Source organism: Oncorhynchus masou, chromosome 1, assembly GCF_036934945.1.
Source record: "Oncorhynchus masou masou isolate Uvic2021 chromosome 1, UVic_Omas_1.1, whole genome shotgun sequence".
Classification (NCBI taxonomy): Eukaryota; Metazoa; Chordata; class Actinopteri; order Salmoniformes; family Salmonidae; genus Oncorhynchus; species Oncorhynchus masou.
In genome coordinates this window covers 66873289-66897192 of record NC_088212.1, presented here as the reverse complement: position 1 = coordinate 66897192, position 23904 = coordinate 66873289, and the positions used below count along the sequence as shown (strand labels likewise).

Sequence of the window (23904 nt, the reverse complement as noted above, 5' to 3'; positions counted from 1 at the left end):
ACTTCAAGGTTTACTAAGCGAACAAATACGTTCATAGTTTTGTAAACAATTTCACATAGACAAGGCAACAGTAGGTATGAATGAACCACACATGGGCATTACCACATCATTTACAATCAGCAAGCTGGTTTTTCCCTCTGTGGTCATGGGTCATTGTGAACATGTAAACTGTAGTGGGATTACAGCCCAAAGCAAACAGGCACGTCCTGTCGTTTTAATATACTACTAAGTCATAATTTCCTATTAAAATCCATCTGAGTTATCATAGGAAAAGATAATGCCATGGAAACTGTTGGATGTTTGAGTGCATTGGTTTTGTGCAGGGGGATTGTGCTTGGGCTGGTGCCACATATCAAGTTTTCCTTCACAATGTTATTTTATGTATTTACTTAGTAGTGTAGTTTGGCATGGAAGACATTTATTTTCTTCAGAAAATCTATTATTTTTCAATCCTCTTACATTTGTTGCATTCTTTAAGAAATGGAAACAGCTGTTAGGAATAAAGGCCTAAACTGATCAAAAGCACAATTACGCATACCCAACAAATATTTTCTATTTCCTGTATGATAACAGTCTGAGAAATGCCTTGTGGGAATCAGAATGGCACAAAGCATTCCTTTATCTAATCAAGGGAAGAATTGATGAAATGAAAGGATGCTGCTTTTGTTATAGCTACACAAAACAAGAGGAGTAGGGCGAGTAAAAGAGATGTGATCTGTCATTTAATCTGGACACAGGGTCGTTAATTGTGTAATTACATGCAGACATTTAGCAGGGGAGGGACTCATCGTCACATCATTGTGTCTGTGATCGGATGGCATGCTTCGCTAAAACACACTACCTTACTGCTGAGTTCCAGTCAATCTGTACCCTGAGGTAAACTCTGTTCTAGAAAGAGAATTTTGCAGTATGGTCTGCTGCTCAACAGTTTCAGTAAGGCCTCAGAGAGGCTGATGTAGAGTGCCACCAAAAAGGAAAAGCTGGCTCAAAGCCACTGACGTCATCTAAGTAAATCTGCTTCAGGACTGCAGTCATAAAATGACTGCCAGCTAGAGTGCACTTTGGCCTTGTCAACTGCCTTTGCAAGTGTAATTCACTTTTTCTACATATGTATAATTATGGCAAACAGCTTTTGTATTAATTTGTTTGTCCCGCTTTGTCTTTTGGTATATTGACCTTTACCTCATCATATGTTAATTTTCAAAAGGTCCAAAGCACTTTCTCTCTAGATAAGTCAAAGAGTCAAAGAAGCCTTAAAAAGCTAAGTTGTAGAGCATTATGCTGCCATACTGTTGCAGGAAATCTGGGGAAAATAAGAAGGAAAGAGAAAAATAAAATGTAAGAGCTTTCCTCATCTTTAGAAGTCATACAGTAAAGAAACCACTGTTTCAGCACTTTACAATTATAGCCTCCTAAGTCCTACCATATGTCAGCCTCAGTCAGTTTCTCAGGAAAGTCGGCTTAATCGCGTCTTATTAAACTGTAATGATTTGGATGTTATTGGGAAATTGTTATAAGTACCTTCCCTACTTTCACACTCTCCAAACTCTTCATTTGTGGATGGGAAAAAGTCATTTAAACGAGCTACCACATTACCAGACACACATGAGAAGCAATATCTAATCCATGAATCATTAGATGAGTCAGTTCCTGAAACCACTATAAACCTTCAAGTTGTTGGCCACAGCTGAAAGCAGGAAATCCAGGCTTCAATAACTTCCTTTCCCAGTGCAGGCGATGCTAGTGGTTTAGTGCCCACTAGCAATAGGAAGATGTACGCCCGTAGAACAAAGGCCCTCAGTCACTTCATTTACTGAAACTGTTTATAATTTGTGGTCTGTATTCAAATGTGGGCTGTCCAGGCTCTCTGGCACCGTATTCCCCAGTCCTCTCTTGTAATAAATCCCTACAGGGCCTTTCATTAATGGCTGCTGTATTGTTATCATGGCCGACAGAGATCAGGCAGGCTCGCTCTGCCCTGAAGCTGCCCTGGATTCAGCCGAGGCACAGATAGACTTTGGGTGAGTTCCCAACATTAGTATGCACTCTGTGCCCAGTGAATGAGTTTGAACTCTAGCCCGAAGCACAGCATTCGTAGGTTTCTTTACGGCTTAGATCTGTGTATGTAAATACTACTGTAAGCATGTTTGGCTGGGAAACATTGGCCTAATATGATTACACCTCATAAACAGTTTTAATTGCTCCGTCTGAGGACCATACAGTACATATTGCTTTGGTCCATTTTGGCGTTGATGCTGGATGTGGCTATGGACTACAGCATGTTGAGACATTCCTTGCATTTATTCAAAATGTTGTCTCAAAATGTTCTGACAAAGTTGTGTGTTTTGGTATCGTTTTGCCCTGACAAATAAATTATATTACAAGGTAAGCACTTCAATAGAGTTCCCCTCCTTACATTTTGGGCTTCAAATAGGGAAATGATCATTGTCAATGTAAAACTTAGTTTCTTTCAATAACTGTTCAATGGTTTTTTGTTTGTGTACACTGCTTGCTTAATTGAAATAGCTCAATGAAATGAATTAAAGCTTTGTGCTGAAGTTGGATGAAAAATTCAGTTGAGTAAATCAGAGTTTGAGAAAACCTTGAGTGAGGTTTGAGCTTTTGTTTGACACTGGCAGATTTATATGCTATTTGTTTCGTACAGTGACTCAATATGTACTTAACCAAGCCAGGTCAACAAGGAATTTTCTCAATCAAATTACCTTGGAACTTCATGGGGGATGATGTGTCTCATCTGGCCAAGCCTTCCTTTAAGTACCAATAAACTGGACAGCATCCGCCACACAATGAACAGCAAACAATAGTTTCTAGAAAATTCCATTTTACCTTTCTACCGGTATCACCTTGGGCTTGTTTATGGCAGTTGGAGGCCCAAACAAACGTCCTTCCTGAGATGGAGGGCTCTGTGATGGTGAGTGTGGTGTGGAGGAGCTGGATGCAGATGGTGGTCTTCATGCTCATCGCTGATTTGTTTTTTCATGCCAATCCACAGTGTCCTGACTGAGCCCGCGCCCAGCCTGAAACCCCCAGACTCCTCTGCTCTCATAACTGTCAGGGGATCCTTTATCTGCTGGACGTTTATTTACAGCTTTAATTTCCTGCGCTTTATGTGCTCCCCCTTCTCTCCTCACTAGTGTGACGCGACCATGAGCAGACGTTGGAATGCCCTGCATATTTCTGACGAACAGAAGTGTATTGCGTCGAATGCATTGATTTCCAACATTGTTGCGGTTGGATGGCATGTTTTTATGTCATGGATTTGTAGTTCATCATTTCTGACGTGAAGAATGTATAATGGGCACATTTTTCAGCAGATCATTTGCTAATTTTCTGAATAGACATCTACAGTAAAAGACTGATGGAAATTGGTCCCCTGTACTCCCACTGTATCTGATGTGACCAGGTCTAGAAGGTGCTACTTGATTCTGATATGTCGTGAGGCAGGTGGGGACTGGGAGAGCTTCTTTGACAGTGCCTGTAAATCAATCCCATTCTCTACCGAGTAGAGATTGATCCCCGAGCGGGCGGCCCGTTGGTCGGGCGCTGGGCGGCGGGCTCTAGGCCTCACATTTGAGTGGGATATTATCAGACAGATTCACTACACCCAAGCCTGCTGGTTTAAAGAGGCATGAAATAAACGCTTGGCCATTGCCAATAACAGAGGGAGCATTAGCGAGCTACTCTACTGAACCTTTTGCTCCCTGCATTGGGAGATTGGTATTGAAAACCGTGTTCATTCATTTATCAGCACTCCATACCCAGCAGATTTATTCATGAAACCTGGAGGAAAATCCAATACTACGTAGATCAATCGGTTTGTCCCTGTGTACGGCTGGACATTCTTGTGTTCCCCTGCACACCATGTCATTTTCCCCTCCTTAAAGAGGCTACAGCAGAACAGAAATTGCGCCAATTGGACATTTTTGCACAATACTGGTGCACTGGGTTCGTCAGTCAAAACTTGTGTCCATAGTCATAGATGGGGTAAAGCTTTTAATAAGACTGTTTCAGAAAGAATAGATGTCTAACAGAAGAAACGTCATATTTCGATGTTGCTAGGTGTGCATCTAAGAAATGAAAAGAAATCTAAAGCTTTATGAATGTTTGAATTGTATCATTTCATGTTCTATACCTTTATATCTCAAGGTCCATACCGTACAGAAAGGGTTTCTGCTTGTCATTCTTGATACATGCCATTCCAGTTATAATGAACATGTTTTGATGAAGCAAACTGTAAATGGAATCTCAGTAATGTCCCATCATGGTAATATGCATAATTGGATACTTTTTGTTCCAAACATGAGGGCTTTGGCATACATTCAACATTACTGAAATAATTAGCCGAAGCCCATGGTACTCCTTTAAAACTCACAGCGAACATTGAGTTTTGTAATCACATGGTAATTATAGTTCTCCACAGTGCAGGCTTAACTACTATGGGTCATTATGGGGTGCGCAAAAGCCATTCACAGGATCATTATTGCACCCTCTGAGATAACAGCACAAAAGGACTCCACATGGAAAATTACATTTGAGACCTCTCATCTGCTATTTCATTACCCAGGTCTGTATGATCGGTGAAATGGGTTCTTTTAATTTAAGGAGCTGGATTCCATTTTAGCGTGAACGAGAGTGGTTTATGTAATCTGCCGATAAGTGTCATCTCCCATAATGCCATGTCACAACTATGGCCCAACCCTTGCCAATGCATTCACTTGTTGCCCGCTTTTGTCCTTATCTCGCTAATAAGACCATTTCCATGGTTCCGACCTTGGTGTGATAGGAGTATGCAATTATCTGTTAAGGCCCCAAGTGTTTCTACAGGTGACATTCCAACCTCTCTTTGGCCGGGATAATTAGTGTTCAGATTCTCAGACACTAGGAGACCAGCTCAATAGGAAACCTCACAGTCCCCATGTACCTCTCACATCTCAGGACTATCTGATTGATGCCACATGGTGTTGAAGACCTGGCATCTGGGGACAGGGATGGAGATGGAATCTGGGCGCACATAGTTTTGAGCATGAATTCTGTGATGCACTCTCTCAATCCATGTTTCAGGAGGATTTTTCACAAAAATGATGTATTTACTAATTCCTAACATCTTTTAGTTCTCTATTTATCACATTTGACTGTCGACAGCATTATTACCTTCAAATCAAATTTGAATGGTCACATGCGCCGAATACAACAGGTATAGCATACTTTACATTGAAACGCTTACTTTCGAGCCCATTCCCAACAATGCAGAGTTAAAAAGTACCTTCTAACAGCATCAGTAATGGCTGTTCTTCCTTGTGGGCCTGGTGGCTACTGGAGGTTTTGTGATAAACAAGGTGTAACATGGTGTCCTGGGGATATGTGGAGTCTATGAACACCAGTAACAGGAATACACAAGGAGATGGGTCTGTTCCATGACAGCCTGTGTGATGAGGTGATAATGATTCTTACTGCCACGGAGTCTTCTGCAGGAATACAAGAACCCGGACCCACTCAGCAGAGAGTGAGCAGACACAACAAAATATGCACACTCTCACACAGATGTGTGCCATATAAATGTGAAAGGTCGGTGGAGATTATGGGGTTATTTTTAGGTTAGCTTAATTGAGTAGACATTTTATGATTGTAGTTTGTAGAAATGATTTTGAATTGATCCAATAACCTTATTCATAATCCTTGGCAATAACCTTATTCACAAGAAGCTTGTTTTAAAACATATGGGTTGGAATGTACTCAACATAGTTGTACCGTAAATTAAAATGTCAAACCAAGCCATGGAGTTTACTAGGGTTACAAAGACAATGGAATCAGAATATAGAATATTGTATAGAATATTAGGATCACCTGCTTTTTCCATGACATAAACTGATCAGGTGAAAGCTATGATCCCTTATTGATGTCACTTGTTAAATCCACTTCAGGGTAGATGAAGGGGAGGAGACAGGTTAAATAATGACTTTTAAGCCTTGAGACATTTGAGACATGGATTGTGTATGTGTGCCATTCAGAGGGTGAAGGGGCAAGACAAAATAAGTTCCCTTGAATGGGGAATGGTAGTAGGTACCAGGCACACCGGTTTGTGTCAAGAACTGCAGTGCTGCTGGGTTTTTCACGCTCAACAGTTTCCCGTGTGTATCAAGAGTGGTCCACCACCAGAAGGATATCCAACCAACTTGACACAACTGTGGGAAGCATTGGAGTCAACATGGGCCAGCATCACTATGGAACGCTTTCGACACCTTTTCGAGTCCACGCCCTGACAACTCAATATTAGGAAGGTGTTCCTAATGTTTTGTATACTCAGTGTAGATGCTTATTATCTGTCCAAAAGTAATCTTGTTGTAGTTGTATTGTCATTGCTAAGGAAAAGCAGGACACAGAAAACATTCAATTATGGGAAGAATGTCCCCCCCCTGAATATTGTACATTTGACAATCTCAAACTTTGTTCCGTAGTGGTTTCCTTTGTTAGCGAAATCTCTTTCCTCCATCTTTTCCAATGACCTTGAGAGAGCGTGACACGTAAAATTGGCCCAAAGTGAAATTCTATGATTGTCAACATCTTTTGAATTGTCCGTCCTATATTACTAGTGCAGTGAGCCGAGTCTTTGCATCTTTGGATAGCGCTATCGCCTTTGGAGTTCCAGTAAGCAAGTTTTTGGCAAGCACCCAGATTAGACAGTTCACTTCTCTAGGGTCTTAACATATCAATCATGATATAGTTTGTGTCATGTTTTATTACAGAATAGGGTTGAATTTTACATCCCTGTATTTTACACATGTTTACAAAACCCGGTATTTCCTGCCAAAACCGGAAGTGTCATTCGAAAGCATTATAAAGCATGTCTGGATTTGATTGGAACTTTGATCAGCATGAAAATTCCAACCTGATGCTACCTGAGCCTGATGAGACATACATTAAAGACATTTAATGAGCCCAAGCGTAAAAAAGCCCAAATGCCGTTATCCAATACATACAGTGTCTTTGGAAAGTATTCAGACTTGACATTTTCCACATTTTGATATTCGAGTGATAGGCCTTTTTTAAACTCTGCAGCTGTAATTAAAAAATATATAATCTTTACAATTAAAAAACAAGCTGACCCCCGAAAGCCAGATGGAGATGGGTAAATTAGACGCCAATTGGGTCTTTATATTACTGTAGCATAGACTATTCTGCAGCAAATGTAGGCCTACCTGTCACAAGAAAAAAAAGTTACCATGATGAGATGGTAAGTCTACATGCATTGTGAACTGCGCTCCATACTGAGATGGACTGTCTGTCCCCACACTCAGCGTTGATTCATCATGCAGAGGCCGTAGAGAAGCCAGATTTAAGCATCGCATTTAATTTAACAGTTGCACTTCACACCATTGTCATGTGTGCTCCCTCTCCGGCCTCTAGGTCACCACGCTGCTAGTTATGGGTCACACCTGTCACCATCGTTACTCGCACCTGCGCGTCTTCAGACTCACCTGGACTCCATCACCTCCCTGATTACCTTCCCTATATATATATATATATGTCACTCCCTTTGGTTCCTTCCCCAGGCATCATTGTTTCTGTTTCATGTCTGTGCGTTGTTCGTGTTTCTTGTTTTGTATTATGTTTCGTTTATTGATTAAATCACTCACTCCCTGAACTTGCTTCCTGACTCTCAGCGCACTCGTTACAACCGTGCTGTTCATATAAATAATTTATTATAATTTACCAGTTTCTCATACTCATTTATCCCAGGAAAAGGGAGTGGTTTTGGGCGGTAAATCCTGGAAAATTTCAGTAACCAGTTTCCCGCCATTCAACCATATCACTGAACTCTCTGAGGTATAAGTTGTAATTTTCTTTGTTTATGCATGTTGATAAATTGATTTTTGCCCTGATTCGCTCTATCACTCTCTTGCTTTCTAACTTAATTTTTTCTATCATTCTGTCTCTCCCTCCTTCTCTTTCTCTCTCTCACTCTCTTTCTCTCCCTGTCTCTCTCTCTCGCCTTCTTTATCTCTCTTGTGTAATAATGGATGAGACACATCAGTGCCTTATCATCCAACCAGAACAGATACCAGAAATCCTGCCATCAAACAACAGCCACGTGGTGTATCCTGTTAAGCTACCATCATTTTGTTTTACAGATCCAAATCCCCAATCCTTGAACTGTTGGTGTGTGTGTGTGTGTGTGTGTGTGTGTGTGTGTGTGTGTGTGTGTGTGTGTGTGTGTGTGTGTGTGTGTGTGTGTGTGTGTGTGTGTGTGTGTGTGTGTGTGTGTGTGTGTGTGTGTAGATGTCTGTGAGTTGTGAAAGAGGCGTGTAGGGGCATATCCTGGCTGCAGTGATTGGGGAGACTTTTCAGAGAGGGGTAGAGCCTCAGGAGAACCTGTGAACACACACACAGATACAATGAACACAACCTTTTGGTGAGTGAGGGAAAGCTATTGAACTCCACTATGATATTATAGGCACATCAGTACAAAATTATATAAACATAGGCCTGGCTTATGACCGTGCCACTGAGATTTAAAAGCATAGAATTTGCCATCCACAGTGTTAGGCTCTTAGAGAAGGGAAATCCTCATTTCCAATTTTATGTTAGAGTAGAAGACACGATGCAAGAAATCATCCATTGTATGTGAAGAGGGTTATAGGAAAATGTGCGTGGAGAAAAGTACACACTTTGGGTACACGCTGTTGTTTCATCATTGATTTGATTTTTGGGAATTCAATTAATCAAATTAATTTAAAGTGGTCGCATTATAGTCATCACATACTTTTCATGTGGGGTTTTGTTGATGTCTGTGTTCTTGTCCATTAGTCTTGATGACTGAAACAGTTGGGCTTAGTTGAGTTGGGAATTTGATTAGAGTTTCACAGAAATATTTCCAGACATTCAATTAACTGTAATGACTCACAAAAGCCACAATGCTCTTTACCTGCTGAAGGTTGCAGGTGTTCGTATTGTTTCACCATTTTTGTACTATTACGCAGAAATATATGAATGGAGCCAGATTGAGAAGCTCCCATCTACCATACAGTTCCATTATTACAGCCAAATGCATTTTAATTAAGCATCTTTCTACTTTGTAGACTTGCTGTAGGGCAACTAATGCAATGTTGCTCTACCAGTCTAGCTCCATAATTGTATTGAAAAGTGTGCAGCAAACACCTGCTTATAGTGATACGTTAGTGCACACCAGATGAAATTATCATGTTTGTTGGTGGGCTATTTTGTTTTGAGTGATGTACGTATGATCGTGAGAAAGCGCCTCTCCCTGGGTGGGAATGGGACTTGTCTGTAGCCTATGGTGTCCTTGTTCTGGGTATGTCTGAAATGCTTTCCCTGCTTTGAGAGCGAGGTGTAGCGACAGCAGCCCAGCCACAGTATATTGTTGCATGACTAATCTCTGTCTCCCATCTGCCACTGGGGCCTGGACTAACATCACCACTTCAGCATCATCTGGAGACATATTGCACTAATCACAACACTCGTCTCTCTCCCGGTCCAAACACACAGCCAGCTCAGCATAGCATACCTGTTATGGCTAAAGCACCCAGGCACATTCTCCTATGAGTGTATTTATACAGAAGGCTGTGTAACATAGACTAAATATTAGAGACACACTTGTTTGATTGCTGTAAAAAAGTTCTTAACACAGTAACTCTGTTAGGTTACTATGCACTTGGCATGGTTTGCATTTGGATTTGGCTCAGTTCATCTACATCATGTTCTATTGGTAAATGTCTTTCCCTTGCCTTGTATTACTCAAGTCTATAGGGGACAGCAATGATTTATGTTTGTCATGTAAGTGTTTTAGGGATGAAAAGTCAAGGTCTTGGGAGTCAGCAAATCCTTCATTCTCTCCTATCAAGAAAGAGAAGTGTTTTATTTTCTGTTTGCAAACATGCCCCTGCGTTTGTTTCTCCATTAAGACAGCTGAGTGACCATAGTTTAGAGGATGTTCATTAGAAGAATATTCAAGGTGTTCTATGATATTTGTCTTGTGTTTAAAAACATGTTTTATCCGTTAAAAAAGTGCAAACTTTCAGCAAAGAACGTCTACTGCTATGCTCCACTGATGATCTCACTCTGTTCAAAACGGCAAGAACGACTCACTTGTCAATGTCGTGAGATCAATGAAACAAAGGGTTATCAGTAATTGAAAGATGAAGACATACCCATCAAACTCTGGCTAATTGAGTGAACCTGACCTCATATTTCCTCAGCATGCTCAAGGAGGTGGTCATCCGCTTGGACCCAGAATTCATCTGGTTGTGGAGGTGCTCTCCTGAGAGATGCTCCTTATGCAATAGTGACAGAGGTCAATTATGTAGGGTGATTTATTACTAAGCCAAATGACTGCAGAGTCACTTCAGCCATGCCCAGTGATTAAGCTGCTGTAACTCAATAGATTTATCTGATGTTCTCTAACACTTGTTCAGGTTAATAGACTACAGCGTGCTAATGACAGTGTTAGGTTAAAGTCATTCATTCAGGGGACATACGGTAGAGTGCTTCTGGCTGTGGTGTCTTGGTGGGGAATAAACTTCTTGACGCCCTCGACAATGTATTATTCCATTGAATTGACTTTGGCGAATGGTGGCAATAAACGTACCAATAACAAGAAAAATGTGTATTCTATGACACCAGTATGTCATAGAATTATGCGGACATTGATTATATCACAATGTAACTGCCACTAAGTAAATGCATTTCTAAATAGCATTGACTTACTGTAGATCTGTCAGCTGTACGACGTGGATGCTTCTACTGGCCAAGAGAGGTACTCTTGAGCCCCTTTGCTGCCTCAGTCTTTGAAGCTCTTTGTGATTACATGGCATGGAGTGTGTACCGCTGTTTCCCCCCTCAGAGTAATCCTGCAGCAGATGCGGCTTGCCACCATCCCCAGCAATGGATGGAGGAGAGAGGAAAGGTTTATTTATAGTGGTTATATTAACAAAATTAATTTAGAGTACCACTTAAAATGAATGAATTAGCCTACCAAGTTCTATTATACCATTTCAATGATATGTATTACCCCTCCACCCCTACTCCCCTCGATCTTTATACCCCAGATTCAAATATTTTCTGCTCTATTCTTTTCATGTAGCAATATGATAGGCCAAGGCTCTCTGCTGCCCTTCCCTAGCGGTAAATGCTAGTTGTGGTTGAGAGCTCAGTTTTTTCTTTTGGACAGGGTGGGGTGGTGGATTCAATAATTCATTGCACGCTTCAGTGTAACAGTATTCATTTCCTGGTGTGGCGCGTCAGGGGAAACCACCTGTAGAAGAGCGGGGAAACATCAGACCATTGTGGAATGAACATGGCCATGAACTCACTAAACACCCCTCCAAATATCAGTGTTGTTTCCCTCTTTTGGAGGGAAATCATGAGCTAGCATGGAAACCAGACGTGTCCAGACACTCACGTTAGCTCTCGCTCTCTCTTTTCTCTCTCTCGCTCTCTCTTTTCTCTCTCTATTTTCTCTCTCTCTATATATATATTTTTTTCTCTCTCTTTCTGAATGGTGAACCCCTGGAAAGAGTGTTCACAGCCATTTAAGAAAAATAAATGCTGTATCACAGAGAAGACTCATTTTTCAGAATCCCTTACGGCATTGGCAATGACAAATGCAAAGGCATGTTTTTCAAAGGTCCTCTCAAAAATACCACTATTATGACTTGACTGGGTTTGACTTGTTGAAGAAGTAAAGAAAAAATCTTGCTTGAGGTCAGGTATTACAATCATGACCGTGCTGCCTGTGATTACTGGTGTAGTTTATTATTCAGTCTGGGTGGAGGGAGCAAGGCTGGAGAAAAAGCCCAAGCCATTTAGTGGTTGAAATGGACGTTTTTCCCCCTCCCTCATCAGTCTGTGAGTAAGTTCTGCAGAGTCAGCAGTCAGTTCACAAAAACAGAATTCAGTAAACGCTCCCTCCACTCTCTGGGAGGTTCTTTTCTTCTCCCAAACAGCTTGCTCCCATCCTCCCCCCCCTCTCCCCCTCACGAACCGACATTCTAGAAGAAACATATGCTGCTAGTCCCACTTCACAACAGCTTGTGCAGCTTGAATAGGATCTTGCCTAGAGAGGAAGCGGTCGTCTGGAAGGGGAGAGGAGGATAGGGAGGGAGAGGGGAAGATAGGGAGGGAGATGGGGAAGTGGGGTGGGGGGGGGGGGGGTGCTAGAGTGAAGGGCTACAAAAACATCCACCAAATGAACTCCCCAGTTGTGATTTTCACCGTTAAAATTCAACTCAGCATGATTGTCTACAGCAATACATAAGAACCTGCATTGCTTTCATGAGTTACTTTGAGGACAATAGTTTTGATTGAGGAGAGATGGACACTTTCAGTTTAGGTACTTTTCTGCCTCGAATTTAAATGTGATTTCCTCCTCCTTCGCTTACAGTCTAGCAGTTTGAATGAGTTTTTAATGGGGATCTAATTTAGAGCAGGTTGTTTACACAGCATACATGCAAAGAAAATTGAGGAATCTCACAGTGGAATTTTCTGTCAAGGGAATTCACAATGTGGAAAACAGACTCTTTCCTTGAACAAAGAAGACAGGGGATATTTTTTTCCATTTGAAATTTAAAGTGGTACAGATATGGTTGTGTCCTTTCTTGAGTGGGCTTCTCTATTTCTTTTTGCCTCATAAACATTCTACAGTTGTCCTACATGAATTTCATCCAGATTTAAGAGTCTATTTGACAGTCCTGACAGCTGGTATTAAAAGGCTTCAACTGCTCCTGTGCAGGAGATGCCAGGTGCGCTGGATGTGTTTTAGGGTTATGTTCTCATTAGATATTTTAAGTCTGCAGTCTTGTATTTTTTATTTGCCTGCTTATCTATTTTGGAAAATAAAGGAGGGGATTCTACTACAACAAGCTAAAAATGGATCCTGTGATGAAGTCCCTGCACTTGACCTCCATCACATCATTTGTTTTAAATGGGAGATAACATGAAGTATTTTCAAGAGTACCATTTAAAATTTCGGACAAAAACTAGCATGAAGGAACATTTCAGTCCCTTCCATGGCATCTAGTAAAACTGTACCACAGTCATCCTAATTCTAACATCATAGGTAGATAGCCAGGCCAAGAATCCTCTCCTGTTTGGCTCACCACACTATTGACCAGTGGCCATGAGCAGTGTGTTGTTGCCTTGGAGGCAGATGCCTGTGCTGTGGAGAGTGACGGATAGTTTGTGTTTGTTTATTTGGGAATTCCAGATCTCTCTCTACAGTGCTCCAGGCTTCGGCTTGGAGATCCCAAGCACCACCATGGACCCCAGCAGCTGGAGCGGCAGTGAGAGCCCTGCCGAGGACATGGAGAGGATGAGCGACTCGGCAGACAAGCCCCTTGACAATGACGCCGAGGGGGTGTGGAGCCCCGACATCGAGCAGAGCTTTCAGGAGGCGCTGGCCATCTATCCCCCCTGTGGGCGCAGGAAGATCATTCTATCTGACGAGGGAAAGATGTACGGTGAGTACATGGGGTCAGGGATGTTGGTTGGTACATGGGAGGAAGAGCGACGATACCCTCCTTTGTAATTATATATATATATATATATATATATATATAGTATTTTTTTACGTAGATTTTTTAAGATGGCAGTCACAACATTTCACTTTTAAAACCAATTGCATATCATCATTTCACACTCAAATAATCTTGGTATGGGAGCTTAAAAAGTGCCCAAAGTGACTGAGGAAGATTTTCGGAGAGATTCAGTGTTAATAAAGGGACCGTACAAGTAAAACAATAGACTGGGAGTGAAAATGTCAATCAGGAATTCATTTGTGGGACTTGCAAGCTGTTAAGGGCTCCTTGGCGGTAGCCATACATTCATGTCCCTTCTCTGGAGAAGTAGGAGTCTATAAGTAAAGCAGCATTAACTATTAGGCAGGGGCAGATGGTGCTGTGGCTGCCACCAGCTGTGGCTGCCACCAACCCCATTCCTGGCTGGGTGATGTCATGGAAAGAGGGAATATTTTCTTTCTGCAGTGTTGGACTCTCTCACAGCCTGTCAGTGTCAAGTGAAAGCAGAAAGCCCCTCGGGGTGTTAGTTTGCAGCTGTCATGTGACCCCTCTGGCCAAACCAAATGTAAAGTCTAGGAGTTGCAGCGAAGCACCCTCAGCTGCCGGTACAAAGAGGCTTCAGACCACACAACCAACTAGCTCACCACCTCAGCACCACCTCCTCTCTCCCACAAGCAGAATGGGAGTGCCATTCTGAGCATAACAAATAGGTTTGCCCTGCATGTTTTAAATGATTAACGCCAAGGACAAGACTCACTAGTGCAGACTGGACACGCCAGTCTCATTTTTGGTTGGATGCATTCTTCTCTCCGATAAGAGATCAAATGGCCACCATCAGACAAGTTATATAGCTCAGGCACTTCTACCATTTCAAATTCCACAAAACAGCATTTAACATAAAACAGCACGTTTTGTGTCAAATGCAAACCTTGGGAGAATTGATAGGCCTTTGCTGGCTCTGCTAATGCATAAAGAATATGATAATAATCGATTCAAGGTTATTCATTTTCATAAAAATCCATTGTCTTCTGCTTTGTTTGTTTCCAGTGCTGTGGAAAGGGAAGTGCCATACAGAGTGGTGTCTACAGCTATTCCGTCAGTGGTTGTGTTATTGGTGGTATTGAATGTACCTTGACCTGCCTGGGATCAGGGGGATTGAGCGGAGGTCAACCATGCTTGATGTGCTGGGTATCCGCTTGCACACAGTGGGGCAAAAAAGTATATCGTCAGCCACCAATTGTGCAAGTTCTCCCACTTAAAAAGATGAGAGAGGCCTGTAATTTTCATCATAGGTACACTTCAACTATGACAGACAAAATGAGAAATAAAATTCCAGAAAATCACATTGTAGGATTTTTAATGAATTTATTTGCAAATTAAGTATTTGGTCAATTTATTTTTTACCTTTACTTAACCAGGCAAGTCAGTTAAGAACAAATTCTTATTTTCAATGACGGCCTAGGAACAGTGGGTTAACTGCCTGTTCAGGGGCAGAACGACAGATTTGTACCTTGTCAGCTCGGGGGTTTGAACTCACAACCTTCTGGTTACTAGTCACACGCTCTAACCACTAGTCTACCCTGCCGCCCTAATATCTCAATACTTTGTTATATACCCTTTGTTGGCAATGACAGAGGTCAAACGTTTTCTGTAAGTCTTCACTAGGTTTTCTGGATTTTATTTCTCATTTTGTCTGTCATAGTTGAAGTGTACCTATCATGAAAATGACAGGCCTCTCTCATCTTTTTAAGTGGGAGAACTTGCACAATTGGTGGCTGACTAAATACGTTTTTTGCCCCACTGTACTCACCAGCATAATCCACTGTGTCCCCGGACTGGCCTTTCACTGTGCCCTGAGCCAGAGATGTCAGCCCATCACAGTGAAATATTGACTGAAATATACACTCAGTGGCCAGTTTATTAGGTACGTTGTTCATGGAAATGGTTCACTCCTACAGACAGAGTCACTTGGCCGTGGCTTGCTCTATATAGCAGGCAGACTGGCATCAAGGCATTCAGTTACTGTCCGATTGAACATTAGAATGTGCAAAACAAGTGACCGAAGCGAATTTGCCTTGTGTCAACAGTACAGGCTGGTGGTAGTGGTGTACTGGTGTCGGGAATGTTTTCAAGGTCCCTTGATAACAAATCAAATCAAATGTATTTATATAGCCATTCTTACATCAGCTGATATCTCAAAGTGCTGTACAGAAACCCAGCCTAAAACCCCAAACAGCAAGCAATGCAGGTGGAGAAGCACGGTGGCTAGGAAAAACTCCCTAGAAAGGCCAAAACCTAGGAAGAAACCTAGAGAGGAACCAGGCTATGTGGGTTGGCCAGTCCTCTTCTGGCTGTGCCGGGTGGAGATTATAACAGAACATGGCCAAGATGTTCAAATGTTCATAAATGACCAGCATGGTCAAATAATAATAATCACAGTAGTTGTCGAGGGTGAAGCAAGTCAGCACCTCAGGAGTAAATGTCAGTGGGCTTTTCATAGCCGATCATTAGGAGTATCTCTACCGCTCCTGCTGTCTCTAGAGAGTTGAAAACAACAGGTCTGGGACAGGTAGCATGTCCGATTGAGCAACAATTGAACACCACAGCACATCATGCCCCAAAGAAGTCAGGCTGTTCTGGAGGCAACATGCGTAGGTGTGTAAATCTAGTGGGATGATCCTTGTATTGAAATAATGCTTCAAGTACCACTGAAGTTTATCAAGGGATGTGTTAATGGACAGTGTATTATGTGTGTAACACTCTCTCTTAATTTTCATGCTGCACAATTCAATTGCTTTTCTGCAGCACAATGGACAACGGATCCAAAGATGTGAAGACAACAAGCTTACATGCTGCACATGAAAGCTCTATACAAGGTTGTTTGTTGTGCCTTGGAAACAGACTGGGTCGAGAGCCAGTGTTCAGCTGTGTGAAAGAGCTTTTGAAAGATAGTGTGTAGAGGAAGATTTGTTTTTGTTTTTTTCAGGGGGCTAGGGAGGAGGGGGGACGTGGTCTTTCAGTGCCTAACTAACACAAAGTTTGGTGGGACTTTGAGGCGGGAGGGCAGGGAGTGGAGCAGATTGGAACTGGTCTCAGTGTGTTTGTGGGCTTTTTTCTGGGGGCAAGGCTAGCTGTTCTGTTCAACCCTGCAGCTGTTGCTGGGTCCTAGTGCCAAACCCATCATAGCGTGAACTGTGACCCCACTCATACTCACTGAGCCATTAAGAGGACTGTAGCACTGCCCGGTATGGAAAATAGGCTGCCTTTTTATTGGGACTGTTTTTATTTTTAAAAACATGGGTATAGTGTTTGTTTACATATTATGACTGTGTAATTAAGGAAATAGTAAGAAATATCAAACATCTTACCTTCAAGCAATTTTACCAAAATAGTTTAACTCAAATGTTATTGTTTTATTAAGAAATACTATTTGCACAAAAATGTAATAATTATCAAACATTGAAATTGTATTAGTATTATTATTGGAAGAATGCCCATTTTTTAGAGGGTAGTCTGCTATGGATGTAGTCAGTGGTGTTGTAAACTGTGGAGAGATGCAGCTCTCAATGAGGCAATGTTGTCTCACAGGAGACACTGTGTCTGACTGGAGAGACAAGAGGAATCTCACAACACAGCCTCTTCCATCTCCCTCAGGAATCTCACACCTTCCTTCCTTTCTCACCAATCATGAATTGTTGGGATATCTGTATGATGCCGGTGTCATTCTTTAAAAAACAGAGAACAAAGGGGATATCTCTAGAGTTAGCCCCCGACAAAGCAGATTTACCAGCAAGAGCCTCATATTTAGACATTCCGACCTGTTGCATTTCCCCGAGAAAAACTGAAGCGTTTTGTTTATGATGTTAGATATGTGTCTGTTTCTCCCTGCATGCTACAGATTTCCATTAGTGAGGTGCTCTAGCTCGCAGGGCATCACTTCAGAATGCCACCAGAGATGATGAGAAAGCCATGAAGTGGTCCTCAGTGCTGATGGAGGGCATTGATTGGTCTGAAACACCACAGTGATTTGTGTTTTAAGAGGGCGAGCCGGGCCCTGCCAACCATAGAGCATCTCCCCTCACACAGCTTTGTAATCCTGGTCCACAGGGTTTGGTCCTGATGGACAGACAGACAGACCACCACCGCCCCTCTCATGGCATCTGTGACAGGTGGGGGGTGGAGACACAGGTATTTTGGTGATGAGAGACCCTGGGGATAGTACTTGGGTACCGTGCATAAAGCTCATCACAAGAGGAACCGTCCTGAGTGCCCTTAAGCCCTTTGGTGCCCCCGGGCCGAGTGCAGTTAATTAGCAACAGTCTCTATAGCAACTGCCTCATGGTTCAAAACAATGTCTAATTTCGGCTTCTTAGCCTATCGTGGCGGTGTTTACCTGAAGAGCTTTCTGGTGCCCTGAGTCTCATCGGGGCTGGCACCGTGCCCAGTCTCAGAGGTTAATTGTGACTGGGGTGAACAACAGCACAGCTGCATGGTAGGCAGAGCCTGGCCCTGGGCTGGCTGATGAGAGGATCATGAAAAGCACAGTGAGAAAGTGGCTGTGGCCCCAAGCCCCCAACACTGCTGCTTACTTACATAATTCACCTGCTGTGCAAGCCTCTATTTAACTCAGCCCAGAAATGGGGTTGACGCATGAAATGACATGCCCCACATTATGAATGTATTCACTGTGTATTTGCATTTACGCGCTAGCCTTGCAATACAAGTGAGTGAATCTTTCCCATTTTACTGCTGCCAAAGAAAATCTGAATTCATTCAATTTTCCCAGGTGTTGCCTATAGTCACATTTCTTCTATTTTACGCTCATCACTTTCAAAGGATGGCTGTATATAATTCATGTGTTCCATTGCAGAGCTGTTTAACTCTGGTGTGTGTGTTACATACCGCAGCAAAATATTCCACTTTACATCAATGTAGATAAAGCACTGGCACAGCTTTCATAAACCAGCCTAAATATCACAATATGTTTGTGTTGGAGCAGTGAAGCCGTGGCAACAGTAATGATTATGATGTGTGAAACGACCATCTGTGCTCTGCTCTTGGAGGCTGTCTGATTGGGCCCTATCTGAGCCTGGCCAATCACTACACTCTATCTGTTGAGTTTAGAGGTGGAAAATGTTTACTGCTTTCTGTCATTTCAGCTTGATGACTAAGGTACAGGTAAGACAGGGCTTTACATGCGATTCTGGAGATTGGCGACACTATCAGTCCACACACAGTCCACGTATGTCTTGATCCTCCTTGTCTTTTGAAACAAAGCTTTCCCATTACTGCTTTGCTGTGTGCTCTGTCATCTCATCAGTGGGCCGACCCATGCCTCTCCTACGGGCACTAAGTGGCACTTGGTTTGCAGGGATGCCAAGGATGAGTTAGGCATAATGAGCAGACCTGGCTCACCCCCGATGGCCCAGCTCTGTGCTCCTCTGGGGCCCGCTTCGCCGGCCCTGCAGTGCTTCCAGAGACAACGAGCGGACCTGAGATCCCCCGCTGGGCGGATAATGAGGAATTCTGGGATCAGCTCAGGCTCCCTGAGTCACCTGCATTCACACAGATTGGAGTGTGCGGAACTTCAGGACGGAGAGGCATCAGACACCTCCACAATAATCCCCTCTTTGTTCCTGAGCCATTGTGGCAATGGAGCACTGCTGTGTTTTTACACACATGAAGGAAAAATTCCAATTATATTATATTTTTCTCCTGATAAGAGGAACCCTTGAAGTGTAATCTGAGTTCAGTCTGGACGGGCTGGATGTTGGCATTGTGAGACTAGCAGGGGGTTGTGTTGAATAATGTAAAGGATGTAAAGGTCATGAGTTCATAGGTTGACACACCAAAGTTATGTAGTCATTCTGGGTCAGTCAGTGAAGATGTTTCTGCTTCTATCTGCCCGTCTCTCTGTTTGTTTGTCGTCCGCCCTGTCCCACTCACTACAGTATATTTCGTTTATTCTCAGGGACAATGCTTCCAATTGTCTGCTCCTTAAAATTCTGTCGGATTTTCAAAGGGAGACTGTTGCAGTATAATGAGACTCACATGACATTTCAGCCTCTAAAATTCGAGGAGGGTACCTTTTATATGTGCTCTTTGTGCTGTCACTTTAAACCAAGCTCAACGCTGACAATCCTGCTGCTGCTTGCCTGCACCTGTTGTTGTTTTGTGCCCGTGGCAATGAAGAGAGAGACGTGTGTTTGTTCAATAGGCCCAGCTCGAAGAGTAGGAGTACAGGTGATAGAAACAGGTCTGGTTATATTTACAACTGGATTCCATATCACTTATGTAATCGTAATGTAATCAATTTACATTAGAAGGGATTTTAATCTAGATTCTCAGCTTTTTAGATGATCAGTACTGTTATTTTTAGTAGGGGTCTCCCCAGCATGTAGACCCCAGTGTCGACCTGTGTTGATATTGAAGTGACCCTGTGTGTGAGGTGTGACCAGGCATGGCATGTTGGCACTTGTCTTAGATTCCTGTCTCCTGCCTGCCTGCCTGTCTGTCTGCCTGCCTGCCTGCCTGCTGCGTTAACCAGCCTCAGGCTGTTGGGGAATTGCACCACGCTTGGCTGCTCAGCCAGAACAATGGGCCCTGGACTATTGTTGTTGTTATTTGTTGACCAGTGGGTGACGGGATGCTATTGGCAGGCGCTTAAATAGTGCTAAAGAGATGGCTTGCTCGCAGACGGAGCAATAGGAACGGAGATTTGATTTGATTTGAGATTGTGTGCAACGTTTTTGAATATTGAGGATGCTTTTGGTGTATCCATATGTCAGGGTTGGATGAAGGAAAATCCTTGTAAATTCTTTCCGCTGGATTTGTTTAGTGGCATTTAGGGACTTTTCGGTATATTATGTAAATCCATCAGCATACAGTGGCTGGTATGAACTGCAGTCTCAGTTTGTCTTTTGTAGGTCAGGACCTCAGTTGGTTTATCAATGTCCAGACACAGGCTCCTCATCAGAATGGAATGTACCATGGAATCTCAGATGGCTTTCTTAGAGACTGTGAGAACCCAGACACATTTATACACAGACAAAGCAGACACACATACATGCATGTAGGCTAAACATACACACACACACATGCATGTAGGCTAAACATACACACACACATGCATGTAGGCTAAACACACACACACACACACACACACACACACACACACACACGCACAAGCGTACACACAACAAGCATGGACCTCTGTCCTAAAATGATCAACACTGAGGCTGTTTTTATCCTTAAATGATTGTACAAAATACAATGTTTGTTTTTCCCATGTAAGGGACACTATCGTGTTTTCAAGTTCCATCCTGTTCTAACAAGAGAAGAAAGAGCGCTTTCTTAAGGTGCCATGTAATTCCTGACATGCAGGGAAGAGAGAGGGTTACAGAGTGCTCAGTTGTGATTTGACCATAGTGAGGTTTGCTCAATGTTTTATCAGGAAAGGTTTGCATGTGAGAGCAGGGTTAGGTTAGTAGGGAATATTCTGCTGCCTGTGTGTGTCAGGGACTTTATGGGGTGTGTCCCAGCAGGGAAGCCTGTGTGAGTCTCTATAGAGCTGGGCTGGTTTCAGGTTGCACGCTCCCAATTGGCTGCTTTTGTTTGAGTAAAATGCTGGAACTCTGGACTTCTTAAAGATACAGTGTCTTATGCTCTCCATTCATGTACAGCATCAGTTTAACACTGATGATGGCACCATTGTATATATATGAAACCCATTCTACTGATGAGACCAACCATTCTACAATGATAAAACCATTCTGTGTAATCAATTGTGTAATACATTTATTTATTTCACCTTTATTTAACCAGATAGGCTGTTGAGAACAAGTTCTCATTTACAACTGCGACCTGGCCAAGATAAAGCAAAGCAGTGCGACAAAAACAACACAGTTACACATGGAATAAACAAATGTACAGTCAATAACACAATAGAAAAATCTGTATTTTTTTAAATTATTTTTTATTTATTTCACCTTTATTTAACCAGGTAGGCAAGTTGAGAACAAGTTCTCATTTACAATTGCGACCTGGTCAAGATAAAGCAAAGCAGTTCGACACATACAACGACACAGAGTTACACATGGAGTAAAACAAACATACAGTCAATAATACAGTATAAACAAGTCTATATACGATGTGAGCAAATGAGGTGAGATAAGGGAGGTAAAGGTAAAAAAAAGGCCATGGTGGCGAAGTAAATACAATATAGCAAGTAAAACATACATACATACATGTATACAGTGTGTGCAAATGAAGTAAGTTGGTAAGGCAACTAATAGGCCAATTTAGGTATTTACACTGGAGTGACAGATGTGCAAATGAGGATGTGCAAGTAGAAATACTGGTGTGCAAAAGAGCTGAAAAACAAAATCAAATATGCGGCTGAGGTAGTTAGTTGGTTGGATAGGCTATTTACAGATGGGCTGTGTACAGCTGCAGCGATCGGTAAGCTGCTCTGACAGCTTACGCTTAAAGTTAGTGAGGGAGTTATAAGTCTCCAACTTCAGTGATTTTTGCAATTCGTTCCAGTCATTGGCAGCAGAGAACTGGAAGGAAAGACGGCCAAAGGAGGTGTTGGCTTTGGGGATGACCAGTGAAATATACCTGCTGGAGCGCTTGCTACGGGTGGGTGTTGCTATGGTGACCAGTTAGATGAGATAAGGTGGAGCTTTACCTATCAAAGACTTATAGATGACCCGGAGCCAGTGGGTTTGGCGACGAATATGTAGTGAGGACCAGCCAACGAGAGCATACAGGTCGCAGTGGTGGGTAGTATATGGGGCTTTGGTGACAAAACGGATGGCACTGTGATAGACTGCATCCAATTTACTGAGTAGAGTGTTGGAGGCTATTTTGTAAATGACATCGTGGAAGTCAAGGATCGGTAGGATAGTCCGTTTTACGAGGGTATGTTTGGCAGCATGAGTGAAGGAGGCTTTGTTGCAAAATAAGAAGGCGATTCTAGATTTAATTTTAGATTGGAGATGCTTAATATGAGTCTGGAAGGAGAGTTTACAGTCTAGCCAGACACCTAGGTATTTATATTCTAAGTCAGAACCGTCCAGAGTAGTGATGCTAGTCGGGCGGGCAGCGATCGGTTGAAGAGCATGCATTTCATTTTACTAGCATTTAAGAGCAGTTGGAGGCCATGGACAGAGTGTTGTATGGCATTGAACCTCTTAACACAATAGAAGGTTTGGAGGTTTGTTAAAACAGTGTCCAAAGAAGGGCCAGACGTATATAGAATGGTGTCGTCTGCATAGAGGTGGTTCAAAGAATCACCCGCGCAAGCAAGAGCGAAATCATTGATATATACATAGAAAAGAGTCGGCCCGAGAATTGAACCCGTGGCACCCCAATAGAGACTGCTAGAGGTCCAGACAACAGGCCCTCCGATTTGACACATTGAACTCTATCTGAGAAGTAGTTAGTGAACCAGGCGAGACAGTCATTAGAGAAACCAAAGCTGTTGAGTCTGCCGATAAGAATGCGGTGATTGACAGTCAATGAAGACGGCTGCACAGTACTGTCTTTTATCAATGGCAGTTATGATATCGTTTAGGACCTTGAGCGTGGCTGAGTTGCAACCGTGACCAGCTCGGAAACCAGATTGAATAGCGGAGAAGGTACGGTGGGATTCTAAATGGTCGGTGATCTGTTTGTTCACTTGGCTTTCGAAGACTTTAGGAAGGCAGGGCAGGATGGATATAGGTATAGATATAGATATAGGTCTGTTTGGGTCTAGAGTGTCTCCCCCTTTGAAGAGGGGGATGACTGTGGCCGCTTTCCAATCTTTAGGAATTTCAGACGATACGAAAGAGAGGTTGAACAGACTGGTAATAGGGGTTGCAACAATGGCGGCAGATAATTTTAGGAAGAGAGGGTTCAGATTGTCTAGAATGGAATCCGTAAGAATGGAATCTGTACTGTATCTCTATATTTTTCAACCAGTGCTCCTAAAGCCTGCCATTTAATGTTGGCAGCAGATGTTGAAGCCTGTGATTGTATGACCAAGGTAAAGCCCAGCCCATAGGATTCTCAAATGTACAAACTGTAAGTCTGTTTGTGAAGAGGATCATGAAGAACAGGTAGGAGATAAGCTAGCCTTGCCAATACTGCAGTGTTTATCGCAGAGAAGCAGACAAAGGAGCTGCACTTAGAAGACTTCTATATTCATATCTCAACAGCAGAGAAATGATCACATTGGGCACGTTTACTATCATTTACTATCGTGTTTGGTCTGTATCACAGGCAGCTATCTCTTCTAGACTGATTGGAGCTGTCAGACTGTTACAGCCTTGACAGAGAAGATTGTGTGCGATTTCTCTGTTGGAAAAGG

At 42.7% G+C, this 23904-nt stretch overlaps 1 protein-coding gene across 9 annotated transcripts in view; it reads left to right on the top strand.

The window, feature by feature from the left end:
• The window catches only part of LOC135548550 (transcriptional enhancer factor TEF-1-like), a 53420-nt gene that overhangs the window by 5361 nt on the left and 24155 nt on the right, over window positions 1–23904 (top strand). For all 9 annotated transcript variants that reach the window (XM_064978293.1, XM_064978302.1, XM_064978341.1 and 6 more), the window contains one exon: window positions 13241–13493. In XM_064978293.1, coding sequence (XP_064834365.1) covers window positions 13292–13493 — 202 coding nt within the window. In that variant the 5' untranslated portion in view covers window positions 13241–13291. The remainder of the gene's footprint in view (window positions 1–13240; window positions 13494–23904) is intronic.